The sequence below is a fragment of the Dama dama genome, chromosome 11, assembly GCF_033118175.1.
Source record: "Dama dama isolate Ldn47 chromosome 11, ASM3311817v1, whole genome shotgun sequence".
NCBI classification, from domain to species: Eukaryota; Metazoa; Chordata; class Mammalia; order Artiodactyla; family Cervidae; genus Dama; species Dama dama.
Window position 1 is genome coordinate 54,724,906 of NC_083691.1, and position 18,024 is coordinate 54,742,929.

The 18,024-nt window shown below is 44.6% G+C and overlaps 1 protein-coding gene and 1 long non-coding RNA gene across 2 annotated transcripts in view; one reads left to right on the forward strand and one right to left on the reverse strand.

The window, feature by feature from the left end:
- Nucleotides 1–972: 972 nt before the first annotated feature.
- Nucleotides 973–2,234, reverse strand: LOC133064781 (uncharacterized). The gene is made up of 2 exons (XR_009694715.1): nucleotides 1,704–2,234; nucleotides 973–1,595 (listed from the first exon to the last, which is right to left on the reverse strand). It is a non-coding gene; the product is annotated as an uncharacterized LOC133064781 (long non-coding RNA).
- A 490-nt stretch (nucleotides 2,235–2,724) lies between these two features.
- The window catches only part of KCMF1 (potassium channel modulatory factor 1), a 79,657-nt gene continuing 64,357 nt past the window's right edge, over nucleotides 2,725–18,024 (forward strand). The window contains exon 1 of the mRNA XM_061155240.1: nucleotides 2,725–2,873. Within this exon, the coding sequence (XP_061011223.1) occupies nucleotides 2,858–2,873 (16 nt within the window). The 5' untranslated portion in view covers nucleotides 2,725–2,857. The remainder of the gene's footprint in view (nucleotides 2,874–18,024) is intronic.

An 18,024-nucleotide genomic window follows, 5' to 3' on the forward strand; every position in this document is an offset into this window, starting at 1 on the left:
GATATTTCTGAAGAACAAACATCATTTGATGAACTTGGTAAGAACGTTAACATTAATCCTTTGGCAAATGGAGTCTCCTATATGGTAGGAGAGCAAGCAGGTTGTTTTAATTGAAGGGCTGACTCTAGTTGAACTGAGGAAATATTTCGTCCAGTTATGAAAAGCCTGAATAATCATAATATTCCTGCTTACTCTTAACAAAGAGAAAAAAATATATTATTTTAATCAGATTCTTCATTTTCTTACTCTTGCCTGATTGAAAACAATAACTGTCAAACATCTGATATCCCTTTCAGGTTTAGACAGTCATCTGTATGCACTCCTTAATAGGATTAGCTAACAATTTCCCAAGCAGAAACAAACTCTTACTCCTTCCTGGAGTTCAGTTATATTTCTGTCAGCTCCCCTACCTGCTCCAGCATTTTGTCTGACTATATTATTGATAATGCCTTAATCTCTATCACTTAATATATTTACAGGCATCATTTACTTATCACAGGATTATGGGGTGTTGCTGTTTTTCCTTTTATAGGCCAAGGGTACTAAGAGTTTGGTACCTTGGATCACACACACAATACCCTAAAATGCATAGAAAGTCACTGGCAGGAGACAATCGTTCAGTTAATCTTAGTTACCCTTGATGGAAGCCCTATTTTTTTTTTCCCATGCCACAGGGCATGTGGGAAATTAGTTCCCCAACCAGGGATCGAACCATAGCCCCCTGGCTTGGAAGCACGGAGTATTAACCACTGGACTACCAGGGAAGTCCCTGGAAGCCCTATTCTTTCTATCCCACCAAACCCCGTTATAGTTGATGAACCTCTTCAAGCTGTGCGGGACTGGACTTAGGCAAAAGCTCCATACATGCATTGGAAATATTTCTGGTGACAAAGTCCTCATTTAAAGCCCTGTTTGTTTAAACCTTAGTTTGGCTGATCATTAATTACCACCAAACACACACAAGCCTTTGAGTAGAGCTGAGTGACCTAATATTTATTTCCTTGACTTTAAGATGAGCTTTTTATATTTTTGAAATCAAGACGCCTCTTAAATCAGATTTAATACTGTAACAAACTGCTTTTACTGTGTCCCCTGTTAGTTTATATACTCTTTAGCTCTTAATTCACCAAATACTTGCTGTTATTATTATCATCTGTAATCACGCCCATTTTTTTTTTTAAAGCCCATTTTAAAGATGGGAAAAGCACAAGAAGGCTCTCATTTTATCCAGGTAACACAGCTACTAACGGTGGAAAGGAATAAGAATAATCCCAAAGCAATGAGTACTTTAGAATCCAATTTAGGTAGACTTAGCTAAAGGACACAGTTCTGGTTTTTGCACACGCGCGCGCGCGCACACACACACAAAGGAATTTCAAATATAAAAGGGTAAATTAAAATAACAAAAACCAAACAAAAGACAAAGAAACGGGGACTCAGCAAGATCAATGAACTTGTCCAAGGTTATACACAGGATATCAGATCCAGAATCCATGGCAGATCTGTCTTGATTCCAAAGTGCGGCTTCTTTCTACCAAACCACGCTGCCAACAGACACGTGGTAAGGGGATGCATAAATATTTGATGAATAATGCCTGAAAACAAAGTTGACAAGGATGGTGGTAAAAATATAATAGATTAAAAACAGAAAAGTAGTTCAGGAACTGGAAAAGAGAAAAAAAAAAAAAAAGAATCACACACACCCCAATAGTTTTCTAAACAGAGCACTCAGGCTGAGCCAAGATGCTGGAACAAACTTTGCGCGGGGGCCGCCGGACACCCGAGAGCGGAGTCTTCCACCGGGATGGTTCCCAAGGAGCCAGCCGGCCGTGGGGCACAGCAGCCAAGCCCAGCAGCCTCCCGCGCCTACGCCCTCCCGACCGCGAGTCACCGGGCCGGGCAACGCGGGATAAAGCCCGAAGGTTAGCCGCCTTTCCTGCCGGGCCGCTGGCTTAAAAAGAAACACAAACACGTGTCCCCGGCCGGTGCGCAGCCTCCCGTCGGGGTTGAGGGCACCAGGGCGCTTCCCGCGGTCGGCCCGGCGGCCAAGCGCCCGAAGGCGGGAGCCTCCCGCGGTCCCAGCTCGCAGCCGGGAAGCACCTGCCGCCGCCGTCGTCCCGGCCCAACGGCGGAGCGCCTAGGGCCCGGTTCCGGGTAGGCCCCAGGCCGGGCTGGGGGCCGCGCGGGCCGGCGCCCGGGCGCTTCCTCTTCCTCCCTACGCGAGGCGCGGCGGCGCGGCGGCGGCCAGGCCGAGGCCGGGCTCGGGCGCCCGACCGCGGCCTGCCGGCGAGTGCGACCAAACGCCGCGCCCCGAGTCGCCGCCGCCGCCGCCGCCGCCGCGGCGCCCCCGCCGCGCCCTCCGGCCGCGGGGCTCCGGGCAGCTGGGCCCGGCGCGGGCAGCGAGAGGCGGGGCCGGCGTGCGGGCGGCGGAAGGAGGCGGAGGAGGAGGAAGAGGAGGAGGAGGAGGAGGCGGCGGCCGGGAGCCGGGGAAGAGGGGCGGGGGGTGGGCCGGGGGAGGGGAGGAGCGGGGTTTGCGGAGCGCGGCGCCGCAGCCGGGAGCCGGCGGGCCCGAGAGTGACCGAGTCACGGCGGGCGCCGGCGGAGCCGCGGCGTCGGACCCGCCTCCTGGAGGAGCTCAGCCCCGGCCAGGCCCGGCCCCATTCCCGCCCCGCGCCGCCTCCCCGCCGCCGCCGCCGCCGCCGCCGCCGCGGGAGCGCTCCCCTGCCCACCCCGCCCCCGCGGCCGAGCCCGGGAGTCGAGTGGGAGTCGGCCGGCCGGCGCGGGCAGCGCCGGGACCCCACAGGGGACACTGCAGCCGGAGCCCGGGAGGGGCCGCGCCGCCACCGTCTGAACTAGGATGTCCCGACATGAAGGTGAGAGGAGCCCCCGCCCCCACCCCCACCGCCCGGGCCTCGGCCTACCCCGCCCGGGCCGGGCGCCGCGGAGGGCGGCCGGGAAGCGGCGGAGACTTCGGCCGGGCCCGAGCCGGGCCCGAGGCGCCGGGCCCAAGAGCGAGCGAGCGAGGGCGGAGAGCCGCGGCGCCACCGCCGCCGCCGCCGCCGCCACGGCCGCGGCCCTGAGCTGGGCCTGGTGCCGGAGGCGGGGCGGCCGGGCCGGCCGGAGGGTTTGCACTGTCATGGGGCGGGGGAGGGGGAGGGGAGGCGGCGGGGCCCGTTACCGGCGGGAGCCCGGTCCTCGGGACTGATACCGGACGCCGTGGCCCGGCCAGCCGGCCCCGGAGCCGCGGGGCCCCGGCGCGGCCTAGAGCTCCCGCCGTCCCGGAAGGGCTCGGCGCGGTCGCCGAGCGGGGCCGCGGACGGCGGCAGGAGACCGAGGAGCCGACCCGGGACTCGGCGGGTGAGTCCGGTCACCGGGAGACGAAGGGGAGTGCCCCTGCCTGCGGGCGACCGCGGGGCGGGCGGGAAGGCTCTGCGGCCGGAGGTCGGGAAGCCCCCGTCGCCTGGAGCCCGCCCCGGCCTCGCGGCTAGGCCTCGGCGCGTCCCTGGGCTCGGGTAACCCAAGTTCCCGGGGCGGATCCGGCCCGGCCGGGCGAGCAAACTCACTGCTCGGTCACTGGGTCGGAAGGGGACTCGCTCCCGGCGGGTGGCGGGCCCCTTGCCCGGCATGCACGGTCTTCTGAAACCAGGTTTTAGTAAATGACCGTGGTGAGGTCTGGTAGTGGTTAGGGGGCGTTTGGGACTTTGTTTTGTGATTTTAAAACATGGGGGTACAGTTGCAAATCAGCAGACTGTACTAGCCCGATCCCAGGGCACAAAGAGAAAAATGTTTAGGGCCGAGGTCGAGGTGTTGAGCTGATGAAAAAATAAGTTAACTTTAATTTACTGCCATATGGTTTAGAAAAGGGGGAGGGGGTTGTGTTTTCTTTGTTTCACTACCACAGGTCTTTAAATAAGTCTTACGAGACTTGGCGGAAAAGTTTATCCTGGTAACGTTAATGCACGATTGTAGAAGTGGCTTGAAGACATTTTGTACTCTTGATGTTAAAATCCTATATAGGTGATGTAAGAGTGGAGAAAGTTTAGTGAGTCAGATTCGTGTGTGTGCACCACAACGTTGCAAAGGTATTCTTAGGGAAATATAGGCCTTAGAATTTCAAGATTGAAAAACTCAGATTGATCAAAATTATATTTAGAGCAAGTTTTAGGATTTGCATTTCTAATTATAATGTAATTTGAGATTAAATCCAAGAATATATTGTGTCCAAAGCTTCTGTATTCTAAAATCACAAAACCAATAGGAAATAGACTGTATTTTCTTCACTTACTGTGTACTAGTGTTGGACAGTTTGAAATAATAAGGTACATAGGCTCATAGAAATATTTAGAAGCTATCTATGCCTATTCCCCCTCCACCCCACCCCCCTTTTTTTTTACTTAATGGAAACATTCCTGTCTTGTAATTTAAATTTAATTAAGGTGATAATCAAATTTTAATTTGGGATGTAAAGTTTATCTTAGAGTGAAGTTGTGTGTATATTGACCACCTTCAGGACAAAATGAAAGTGAGCAATGGCTGTAGGCTCTCTTACTCATAAGAACTGGGAGAGTTAGTTACAGATTTCATAGCAATGGAAGAAGGGTGTTTGAGACCCATTCTCTGCTTCAAGAAAATATCTGGATAGTTGCAGACTGAGTTTTGTAATTGAATGGTGTCCTGGGAAAATTCCTTTACCCTCAGTAATCCTTTAGAGAAATTAAAACCCCACAGTGTGAACATTCTTGAATGTAGCACAAATTCTGTACTTTAAGCCTATTTTCCCCTGTTTGGTCCTGTGGACAGACACGTGGTCATGAAACTTACATTTACCTTTTAGTTACTTGAATATTACTGAACCCCTCAGCACAGGAATAGCACACCTTTTCTGTAACTTAGAGCATGCCAGATGTTTCTGAAAAAGGAACATTCCTACCATACATCAGTTGAAGATTTATAGTACAGTATTTGTCAAACGATTACTTTTTAAGGGTCTAGCTAATAGCCTAAGGCAGGAATGACAATCTCCTAAAGAATCACATTTAATTCATTAGATATATGGTGTGTGGAATTTTAGTTGGGGCTGCCAGTTATTTTCATTGGTTAGAATTTAACCTATCAACAAATGTAGAGATTGACACTCGGCAGTGTCGTTCTTTTCTCATCCTTTCTTCTTTGGGCCAGCTAATCCCATTTCTTTAGTGGTGGGATTTTTGAGCTCTTTTAATCATCTGTCCACCTCCAAATTCTCTGGAGTTCCCCTTTCCTTTCAGTAGTATGACCTAGAACTGGCTGTAGTAGTCTGGGAAGAAATCTGAACTGTGCTGCCCACCTCTAACCTGCTTGCGCTGTGCTTCCGCTTCAGTGCCTTCTCCATGCCAGTGCTTTGTTACTTTGTCTTTGGGCCCACCCTAATGAGTTGCACTATATTGTGTGTAACGATGTAACTTTGGACAACAGGACCCCAAGGTGGACATCTGTCAAGCTTTAGTCTATATCTTGCAAAGCAGTGGACTACCTCAGAGAAACAAGGTGCAACTGGAAGCACAGAGAAATGTTCTAGGCATGTTCTAGGGGTCAGCATGCTTTTTTTCTGTGAAGGGCTGGGGAGTATATATCATAGGCTTGGCAAGCCTATGCCCCCTCTGCCGTTGTAGTGTAAAAGCAGACAACATGTAATGAATGAGCACAGCCGTGTTCCAATGAAAACTTTATGGGACTGACATTGAATTTCATATAATTTTTATGATTCTTTGTTTTTACCATTTAGAAATGTAAAAACCATTCTTAGCTTGAGGGCTGCACAAACACTGGAGATGGCCACATTTGGCCCATTTTGGCCTGCAGGCTATCATTTGCCTACTTTAGCTCTAGACTTTAGTTTTAGAGTTGATTGAACTGGAATTGTCGAGAGTCCAGAAAGGGCCCACTCTGGTATTCCATCATTTCCTTTAGGGTATGGGGAGTGAGTCCATGGTCTGAGCCGGTTCTGTACCTGTTTCCAGCAGCACTATATAGATTGTGATCAAATTATTGTTCCTGTGGCAGGAGAAACAGACTCCCCACCCACCTTTCCAGACACTGCCGGAGTGGAGTTGGTGGTACTCTACATTGTCTCCTGCTTGCCAATCTTGACTTTCACAACCAGAATTCCAGGGCCTTTTAAAATTCACTTTGTAATGCTCTTGTCACATCAACAAACATTTTACAATGTCAGTTCCTAGTCACTTTATGTTCAACCTACCAGCACCATCTAGTTCCATGTTATACACAGTGAAACCCATCATTTTCTATTTCATTGGTAGGTTTGTTTTTTTTAATGTTTCACTACATGCTTTCTTCTTAAATACATTTAGAGTATAAATGTTATTCAGAGCTTAAAATCCATTTAATAGCTTTGCAAATGTTTTTAAGAACATATCAAATTACTCTGCTTATTAGCTAAAATGAAATTATAAATGTTCTTGCATGAGTTGGAGCCTAATTGATTACCTAGTTAGGAATATGTTTTATTGCCTTAAATCATTCACCCTTTTTTCATTTGCTGCTATGTATAAGGCCCTGGGCTAGGTACCAAGGATGAATGAAGCAGAGACAGCTCCTCACCTTAAGTCTGGTGGGGAAGACGGAAGATGCATGTGTGCACAGCTTCTCAGCACAGTGAGACATGCCATAAGGAAGGGATAAACAAATTGATGACAATATAATTACCAACTTTTTTCTTACTATTTTTGCCCAGTTTCAGAGAGAGAATTTGTTGTGATTTCTAACTCCTTTTCTTGAGTGCCTCCTAGCTTCATTTTGGATAAAATCATTTGAGCTTTCAAATAGAGTTCCTATTTGAACTAATCTCTACTTGATTTATATTTCCCCTAAGTTTTTGAAGATTTCCATATGTAAGCAATGACACTGAATAAATGGACCAGTGATCCTAACATGTTATTCTCAAAAGCATCTGAGACTATTTTCAAAATGTTAAGTACAACAGTACTTACTCTGTCATTACTCTGGTTCTTGAAAGGTGTACCATTTTTTGAAGTTGTATCACTTTTTTGTTAGATTTCTATTCTCTATGAGTGCTATCTAATGCTATAAATGAACATGCAGACAGTCCCAGCGGGAATTGCAATAGTTTTGTTTTCAGAATTTGGGGACTGGAAAGCCAGGATTGGCAATTAGCATGGGATTTTTAACGTGGTGACTCTTGCCTTCCTGTGGCAAAGTAAATTCACTCCCGCTGAAAAGTTCTTTGCTATCATGTCGGACAACTTACTTCACCAAGTGATCTGTTAAAAAGATTATGACATTCTTGCTTGACTTTAAATTTCAGTGAATCATTTATTACATTTACTTTGACTTTCAATAAAGGATAGAACATAAATATTTTAATTTCTGGAGTCTTTGATTCCATGATTTTGTATAAAGTTGATTTTGAAGTCCATTCTCCTCATCTGTTGACATCCATGTGTGAGTTAAAATATAGCAAAATATAACTTCCTTGTTTTATATTAGAAATTTAATTTGAAAGGAATTTCTGTTAGTCTTAGAACTTTAAGCGTTTATTAACAGGAGTCTTGTTTAAAGATTGAGAACTTTTTCACTGTGAAAATTAGGAAGCTTCTGATGTGAAGTGACCTTCACATTAGGTTTGCAACATTTCAAAAAAGAAATCCATGTCCTTGTGAGTAATAACTTAATTTTCAAAACATCAGCTTTATAACATCTAACATATATATCTGCTGAGGTTTGGATTTTTTACAGTGGAGGTTCCAAAAATTGTTTTTAGTGAAGATTAAGGTATCATTTAGGATATATTATCCTAAAAATAGTATGTTTTTAATTTCATTATAAGTACTGCTGTGGGGCTTCTTTCATGAATACGGAAGCATTTCCTAACCTTCATATTCATAAAATTTAAAAGTAGTGCCATTAGTAATTAAAGTCTTTGTTGGTGAAAGTTTAATTTCACATTAATTTGAGTACTGTGCTAGGAGCCATGATGTTTTTCATTTCCTTAAAATAGTATGGTATACTTTTTAGCCACTGATAGACAGTCCGTGGGTTTGCAAAGATTGAGCAACTAACACACACACACACATACTTTTTAGCCACTAAAGTTATTCATTACAATTGAGGAAAGAACCTGTAAGAGATATATAGATCAGAGCATTTTTTTAAATGTCATAATTTTTATATATTATCTGTGTCCTGATTGATGATGGAGATGTTGGATAAGGCAGACGGTTTCCAGAGGAACACATCACTTATGTTCCATGGGAAGGAAGTGAGTATTTTGTGTGAAAAGAGGGTTTGGGCAAGGGTGAGGACAAGAGACGAGGAGAGTGATGGCAGAGGAAAGTTAGGCAGGGTAGTCATGAAGCTTGGGAATGATCTGTAGCCACAGGAAGTCAGAAACTGAAAACTCTCATGCCTGATGAAATGTCTTAAGAACTGGGTACCAGGAGGTAAAAACAAGGTCCTGTGAAACTAGCAAGAGATGAATTGCTTGTTAGGCACCTTCCCGGGTGCCATCCTTGCTGCTTTTCTAACTGCCCTCCCACATGTTCGTGAATCCATGTTTTTAACTGTCTCTCTGAATAGTACCAAAGCAGAGTGTGGGTCCATCCTATTCACATACATGGTCTGTTTATCTCTTCAGGGCCATGGTACCAACTTTAGTCCAGCAGACTTGGCCAGTAGCCACAAGAGGTATCAGGGAGAAAGTATGGATGGATTCTTGCAAATCCATCACTACTGTGAGAAAAATCCAACTGAAGTCAATCACAGGAGTGGGTCAGTCAAGTCACCTTCAGCTTAGAGGGACAGACATTAAGTGGGTGAAGCCTCTTGACATCATGACTAATTAGGTTTGCACATTTTCTTCTGCTGGAATGTGTGTGTGTGTGTTTTCCTTCTCTTGCCAGTAGTCAGTGCCACTGTTATGAACTTCAGATTTTCTATAGTCAGAGAATCTTCATTCAGAGAGCCATTTTAGAGTGCTAACTTGATGAGTTGACCATTAGAACAGTTGCAGGTATATTAGACTGTAATTTTTGGTTTTGACTTCTTTTACCTTGTTCCGTAAGACTCTGTCACCCTCCCAGCCCACCCGGCAAAGTTAAGTCCTTTCAATAGCACTCGTGCATCATTCTCCAGGCATTTTTTTATGCTGTAATTGTTCACTTGTCTGGCTGCTGCACATAGGTATAGTGTTATACTTATATCTTTGTATGCTACCACCTAGCATAGGTCTGGCCTTTGGGAGGCCCAGTGAACATTTGCGAGTGACTGTTAGAGATGTTTAATACTTGTCTTAAAAAATGGTAAGACTCGAAAGTGCATCCCTGCTTTTATATGGGGGAACTGGTTAGGAGCAAAAGAAATTGTAGGAAAGAGAACTTGGAATTTTCATAAAAGTAAGAGGGGATGAATAAACTATGTGTACATAGAATGAAAATAACTTAGGGTAGCTGACTCCTTAGGGAATGGCCTGGGACTGTACACCAAGGTGCTGTTTTGTTCTCCCTCTGGCTCTGGTTTCAGAGTAACTGGCTGTGAAGATCTGCATGCTAATTGCACTGTGCGTGAGTTTCCTGCTTCATTCAGTCTTTCATTCAGAGAGTATTTATGGCTACCTACTCAAGTACCACTCGATGTCATCTCTAGAGCTGGCCACAAGTTGTTGACCCTTGCTGCAGGATGATAATATTCAGTGGGTTAGAAACACATGTGGGGGAATTAAATTCTTTCCTGTTGCATAGGTTGTGGCTCTTTTCCAGTGTGCTCGAATTAGTCCTTGAAGTTTATATTTTATGACAGGGTAATTAAATCATGTAAGTGTTTTAATGTTTTGGCAATATTTGTGCCCCCCTCCTCTTTTTTTAAACATTATTTTCATTCAAGCTTCACAATCACTTCTAATTCTGCCCAGCAGTACATTTCTTTCTCTAACAACATTATCCTTAAACTTAAGGTCTCAACACATATCTGCACACGTAAGTATCTTTTTGATACTTAGCAAAGAGAGCTCAAGGTATTAAACTTTTTATATCCCGTATAGTGGTTTTTTGTTGTTGTTGTTGTTGTTGTTTTTTCTGGCATCCTTATGGTTATATAGCAACTGTTGGGGTGAGTAACTGGACCCTACTTCCCTCTGGTACTCTTCCTCAACCAGCATTCTGCTTTGGTGTTCTCTGTGATTGTCGAGTTTTGACAGTGAGTGCAAGGAAATGAGAAACTTTCTAAATCTCAGGAGTTAAAGACACTGAAGTGAAATGGGCAGGGATTATATAAAGGAGTTGTTAGAAATGTGTCCCTTCTCTGTTAGAATGAAATACATGTTGGGAGGTGGGGGGTGGCAGGAACCACGTAGTTTTCATAGTCAGAGATCATGTTCGTTCTTATTAATACTGCTAGCGATTCTGATATAGTTAATTGCAATTTGAAATGAATTTCATGTGTTTGTATAGCTACAGATATGAATATACATAGTAGTCACTGAGTGCTTCCCTGGTGGCCCAATGGTAAAGAATCCACCTGTCAGTGGAGGAGACACTGGTTCGAACCCTGGATGGGGAAGAGCCCCCGGACAAGGAAATGGCAACCCCCTCCAGTATTCTTGCTGGGAAATCCCACAGACAGAGGAACCTGGTGGGCTACAGTCCTTGGGGGGGTCGCAAAAGAGTCAGACACAACTTAGCGACTAAACACACATGGACCGTAGTCGCTGAGGTGGAACTGGTCTTCCTTCCCCTGGGAAAAATGGTGATTAGAACCTCAGGTTACAGTGGATGAGCACCTGGCCTGAGGTGATCCTGTATTAGGCCAGGATCAAAGAACTTCACTCCATGTCAGACATACTGCATATCTGCATGCTTATTCCCTATCATTTTCTGCAAGCTTTTTAGAAACTACCCAAAGGGAAAAAGAGATAGCAAATCTTCTTGCACAATTGGGCTGCATGATCACACTGTCTAAGAGAAATCTAGTTTCAAGTCACATGTAATTTGAAATTCTCTGGGAGCTACAGTAACAAAACTGAGAAGGTGAAATTAATTTTAATTTAATGCTTTAACTCAATATATACAAAATAACAGTTTATCATGTAACCAATGTACAAATTGTGTATGAGTTATTTTTATGTTCTTTTTTCTTTACAACACTAAAAGTCTAGGATATATTCCACACTGAAACTTTTTAATTCAGATGCTAGATTTTCATTAAAAAAATTACTTGGTCTTAGCTGAGAAACACTTTAGACTTCCAGACACACTGGAAGTCTGCTAATTCATATTTTGATCATAATACTGTCTCTTTTTGTAAGTACATGTTGATGCAGTATTGCCATCTACTTAATTGTCCATTCATGAACATTCTTGATTTCTGTTTCTGAATTTCTCTCCTAAGAAGTTAGATTTTACCTTATTTTTTGACCTTAAAATTATTCTTAACCTATTCTTAACCTAAAACCTGATGGTTTTAACTACATAAAACCATCACAATACAGACTTTTGGACTCTGTGGGAGAAGGCGAGGGTGGGATGTTTCGAGACAACAGCATCGAAATATGTATATTATCAAGGGTGAAACAGATCACCAGCCCAGGTTGGATGCATGAGACAAGTGCTCGTGGCTGGTGCACTGGGAAGACCCAGAGGGATTGGGTGGAGAGGGAGGTGGGAGGGGGGATCGGGATGGGGAATACATGTAAATCCATGGCTGATTCATGTCAATGTATGGCAAAAACCACTACAATATTGTAATTAGCCTCCAACTAATAAAAATAAATGGAAAAAAAAAACCATCACAGTAGAAATCCATGTTATAAACAGTTACAAATGTATATAAATTCTAATTCCTTTGAGGGCTGTTCAGATTGATGAGGTGTAAGTAATGGCTTTGGGGTGGTTTTAATGTGAGTTTGAGGGGTTATTTTGAAGTCCCTGGAGTTGACAAATGTAGAATTTGGAAAAATTGTTGCTAGTCCATTTCAAGTTTTATTATGGTGAATTCATCGTTTGAAGAAAGTGACCCCTAGGCTTGGTCATTTATTGTTCATGTGTTTGTTGGGTTTCCTGGTGGTTTACATGGTAAAGAATCCACCTGCAGTGCAGGAGACGCAGGTTCAATTCCTGGCTCAGGAAGGTCTCCTGGAGAAGGGAATGGCTACTCACCTCGGCATTCTTGCCTGGGAAATCCCATGGACAGAGAAGTCTAGTGGGCTATAGTCCATGGGGTAGCAAAAGGGTCAAACACAACTGAGTCACTAACGCTTTCACTATATAGATTATATACCCAGTATCCATCTCTAAAAGGCTCCTGGCATCTAGCAGTAGAAAGACAGGTGGCTATGATTCTTCTTTAATTTTAAGGATATTGATTATGGAGCCAATGGAGAAGATAATCCTTAGCTCACTATCAAGGTTAGCCACCCACTGGTGGTGTCTCTCTTTTACCTATTTGGCTTATTGTTTTAGCCAGTTACAGCTAGATTTGCAAGTGAAAATAAGAGTGTTTGGAAGACAGTCTGTTAAAAATTAAAAACCTAATGTTTTTCTGTCTTGATTTTACTGGAGCAGCAGTTCCACTGAGCTGTCAGTTTTATGTTTTTGTTTTTCCTTCAGTCCCCTTCTAGCCAGATCACTGGAACATCAGGAATCTGTGGCTCTTCCCTCCCCCTCCCCATAGTATAAAAATGCTAGTACTGTTGTTTGGGGGTCTTCCCTGATGGCTCAGCAGTAAAGAATCTGCCTGCATTATAGGAGATGCAGGAGACACAAGTTCAGTTTCTGGGTCAGGAAGATCCCCTGGAGGAGGAAATGGCAACCCTCTCCAGTATTCTTGCCTGGAGAATTCTGTGAGCAGGAGCCTGGCGGGCTGCAGTCCATGGGGTCGCACAGAGTTGGACGGAACTGAGCAGCTGAGCACTCACACACTGTTGTGTTGGGACACTGTCATCCAGTGTTTCTCAGCGTGTGGTTCAGGACCAGCCTGTCAGCATCACCTGGGAACTTGCTTGAAATGCAGATTCTTAAACTCTACCCTAGACCTACTGATCACAACTTCTGGGGGTGGGGCCCAGCAGCCTGTGTTTTAACAGACTCCTTCCTGGACCTGGTTATGTAATAAAAGGCATTGTTTGCATGAGGTGGTTATTGCTGGTGACAGGCACACTATGGTTGTGCGACCACTTTTCGTGGTGTGATACTAACCAAACGGAAATGGAGCTGATGACCTTGGCCTCATGCTCCTTTAATGTCATGCTGTTGTCACCTGAGAAGGTAGAAGAGGAACATAACTCCCCACTCCAGACTAGTTCTTTTTACTCAACACATATTTATATATTGAATGTGTACTTGGGGCCAGGCATTATTCTGGCCACAAGGAAATCTTAGTGAACAAAATAGAGAAGCTTCCTGTTCCTCTGACACTCACACTCCATTAGAAGGAATATGCCAAGGGTGTATGGCCTGTGACTTGGCCCACTGCCTGTCTTGGTAAATAAAGTTTTATTGGAGCACAGCCGCATCTCCTCATTTCCATATTCTCAAAGTTGCTTTGTGCTACAATGCACAGTTGAGGAGTTATGACAGAGAAAGTTGAACATGTTTACTGTCTGGCTCTTGACAGGAAAAGTTTGTAAGTCCCTGAGAAAGACCATAAAAGAATAAGGAGATAATAGAGTGTTAGAAGGTGACAGCTGGTACAGGAGCCCGTACTGCAGACTGGGAACAGAGAATGGGGGCCTACTTTAGATAACGGTGGTCAGGGAGGGCTTTTCTGAGGACGGAACTTTGAAAGAGAGAACTTGAAATAAGTGAAGGATGTGAAAAGGAGGATACAGCAAGTCCGGAGGCCCTGAGACTTGGAATGTTCTGGGAACAGCAGTGAACCCCCTGTGGATGGAGGACCATGGTTGTTGGAGAAGAGGTAGGAAATGAAGTCTGCGTAACTAGTCCAGACACAGCATACTCTGTATTGTGGCCTGCGGTGAGGATGTTTGATTGTGAGTACTTGAAGAAATAGGCTTATAGAAGCCCTTCTTTAGAGGGATCTTTTTGGCTATATGTGGCAGAGACTGGAAGCTGAACACCTGATGTAGCACATCCCAGCATCTCTAAGAACTTTATGAACTTTCCCCAACACTCTTCACTTCAGGGATGGCCACCAAGTAGGAGAATGGCAGGGGGTAGACTGCAGAGCTGAGAAAACAAGAGCATGTTGAGAGAGGTCTGTGGGACAGTACTGAGAAGACCAGCGTTTCTAGAATAGACGCCCATTTGTGAGTCCTGACTTCTGAGTCAGTGCGAGAAATCTGTTTTCTGTAAAAGAAGGATGCAACTGCTGCTTTGGCCTCTTTCCAAGGGTCGCTGTGGAGATGAAATACCAGGGCATGTAGGGATGTTTTCTAAGTTGGATGAAGCACTGCATAAATATAAGATGATGGCTTTTTTTTTATTATGGGAGATAAGATTAGAAATGAAGACTGGAGCAAGGTAGATAGGGAAGGATTTGATTTGCAACACTAAGGTCAGTCTTTTCCTTTTTCCATAGAGATTATGGGATGGAAAAGGGGTCAAAGTTTGAAGCAAAGGAAGAGCGTGATGAGTATGTTTCAGGAAGATTAGCGTGGTAGTGTATGTGGAGTAGATTGGTGCTTGTGGCAGGAACCATTCAGAGACTGGGGGCATGAGCTTGAAGTTAAAAGGACCTGAATTAGTCAATGGTGGTAGGAACAAAAAGACAAAAAAAGCAACACTATTTGAGATAAAGTCTCATTGCAAGAGAACAAGGACTAAAGTATAATTTCAGGATGACCAGTCAACATGCTGGAAGAATAGCAGGCACTTAAGGGCATCAAGATTGCTGGGAGAAATATCAGTAACCTCACATATGCAGATGACACCACCCTTATGGCAGAAAGTGAAGAGGAACTAAAAAGCCTCTTGATGAAGGTGAAAGAGGAGAGTGAAAAAGTTGGCTTAAAACTCAACATTCAGAAAACTAAGATCATGGTATCTGGTCCCATCACTTCATGGCAAATAGATGGGGAAACAGTGGAAACAGTGGTTGATTTTATTTTGGGGGGCTCCAAAATCACTGCAGATGGAGATTGCAGCCATGAAATTAAAAGACGCTTACTCCTTGGAAGGAAAGTTGTGACTAACCTAGATAGCATATTAAAAAGCAGAGACATTACTTTGCCAACAAAGATCCGTCTAGTCAAGGCTATGGTTTTTCCAGTAGTCATGTATGGATGTGAGAGTTGGACTGTGAAGAAAGCTGAGCGCCGAAAAATTGATGCTTTTGAACTGTGATGTTGGAGAAGACTGTTGAGAGTCCCTTGGACTTCAAGGAGATCCAACCAGTCCATCCTAGAGGAGATCAGTCCTGTGTGTTCATTGGAAGGACTGATGCTGAAGCTGAAACTCCAATACTTTGGCCACCTCATGCGAAGAGTTGACTCATTGGAAAAGACCCTGATGCTGGGAGGGATTGGGGGCAGGAGGAGAAGGGGGCGACAGAGGATGAGATGGCTGGATGGCATTGCCGACTCAATGGACATGAGTTTGAGTAAACTCTGGGATTTGGTGATGGACAGGGAGGCCTGGCGTGCTGCGATTCATGGGGTCGCAAAGAGTTGGACACGACTGAGCGACTGCACTTGAATATTAGGGAAGATAGGAAGGGAGAGGTGGGGAAAAGAGTAATTTTTAGCTTTTGACATTTTGGATTTAAGGTGATGATAGGCCATTAGGTAGGCTTCCCTGGTGGCTCAGATAGTAAAGAATCTGCCTGCAGTGCAGGAGACCCCGGTTCAATCCCTGGGTCAGGAACATGCCCTGAGAAGGTAAGGCCATTAGGGAGAAATCAAAAGTTGAGAAACACAGCCCCCTACATTGAAGTCAGATAGGCTAGATTTCTGAGGAAGAGAGGATCTCGAGAATAGAGGCTCAGAGCGTGAACACAAGGTTGTTATGACCCCCTCAACATCCCCTTAAGGTATAATTGCACTTGTCATGCAAGTATTGACTTACTCCTTTAGATCTAGGCTCTTTTGAATAGGGCTGAGAGGCGGAATAGAAGAGGAGGTGGGAGGGGAGAAACACTACCAAGCAAACATCTGCTGTAGTAACAGTGATGTTTATGGAGGGCTTACCATCTGCAAGGCCCTGTTCTCAGCATTTCACAGGTGCCAACTCATTTAATTCTCACAACAGTTCTGTAAGGTGTATATTATTAGTATTATCCCAGTGTAATGAATGAGGAAATTGAAGCACTGAGAAGTTCTTCATCACACAATCTGTAATGGAGCTGGAATTCAAATCCAGGCCTGGTTTCTCAACATTGTTGTTGTTGAGTCGCTAAGTCATGTCCGACTCTTTGCAACCCCATGGACTGCAGCATGCCAGGTTTCCCTGCCCTTCACCATCTCCCAGAGTTTACTCAGACTCATGTCCCTTGAGTCAGGGATACCATCTAACCATCTCATCCTCTGTCATCACCTTCTCCTGTTCTCAATCTTTCCCAGCATCAAGGTCTTTTAAGCTGTACTCTGTACCAGGCATTTTATAGACTGGTTCCTATAGCAGGGATCTCATTTATGAGGCTTAGTAAAATTTCAAAACAATCCAGCAAGATATGTTACCATATTCTACAGATTTGGAATTTGAGTCTAAGCAAGAGAGGTTGACACAACTGAAGCACCTTAGCATGCCCCCACATGCAAGAAAGGTTAGGTTGTTTGTCATAGGTCATGCGGGGTCAGTGGTAAAGAATCTGCCTGCCAGCACAGGAGATGCAGGTTCGAACCCTGAGTCAGGAAGTTCCCCTGGCGGAGGAAATGGCAACTTACTCCAGTATTCTTGCCTGGGAAACCCCATGGACAGAGGAGCCTGGCAGGCTACAGTCCCTGGGGCTGCAAAGAGTCAGACACATCTGAGCAACTGAGTGCACACACATGCCAGGCAGTAAGTGGTAAAGCCAGGACTTGAACTGAATTCTGTCACATCCAGATGTCTGTGATTGTTTTATTTCATTCAAGTCAGTACACTTTCTATACAGGACTAGATAGCAAGTATGACTTTGCAGGCCACATGCTCTCAACTGCAACTACTCTACTCTGCTCTCCTGATTTGAAAGCAGCCTTAAGACTAAATGTAAACAGATAAGCTTGGCCATGATCCAATAAATCTTTATTTGTGGATACTGAGATTTGAATTTCATGTATTTTTCAGGCATCACTGAATATTCCTTTAAAATTTTTCTTCTTTAAACATTTTTAAATGCAAAAACCGTTCTTAGCTCACAGATTGGACAAAAACAGGTGGTAAGCCAGGTTTAGCCCATGGGCCATGGTTTTCTGACTTCTACTTTCATCCATTCATTTAATAAATATGCGCTGAATACCTTCTCTATGTGGAGACATTGTGTTGGGACTTGGGACAAAACACAAAGGGGATTCCAGTTCTAGCCTTCTAGGATAAGACATGTAACTTGATTATAAAGCGTGAACTATAATCGTATAGTTCATCACAGTATGAACTATAATAAATTTGTACTCGCAAGGTACAGTGAAGGAATTGATATGGGAGGCTGCTCAGTTTCATGGACAAATTCATGAACACATCCCAAAAGGAGTAATGTGTTTGTTTGAGTTGTCTCTGATGTTGGGGAGAGTATCCCATGGACAGAGAGATGAGCAGAAAGGATTTTCCTTTGAGGGGAAACCATAAGAAATTTAACACTGGAGCAAAAATGGAGGGGCTGATGCCAGGAAATGAACCTTGTCAATAGGGTAGAAAAATGGAAGTGAGTTTTTAAGAAATTTCAAACCAGTATGATTTTTGTGTTCTAGAAAGAGATGCTGTGAAGGATGGATTTGCAGAGGGCAGGGTGGGGAGATGAACAGGTAAGTTACCACTAGATAATTGCTGTAATGAGTGCAAATTGGGTCACAAAGAGTTAGACACGACTGAGCACGCACGTACACACATGCAAGTAGGAGACCTATTTGGTGAACAGTGAGGC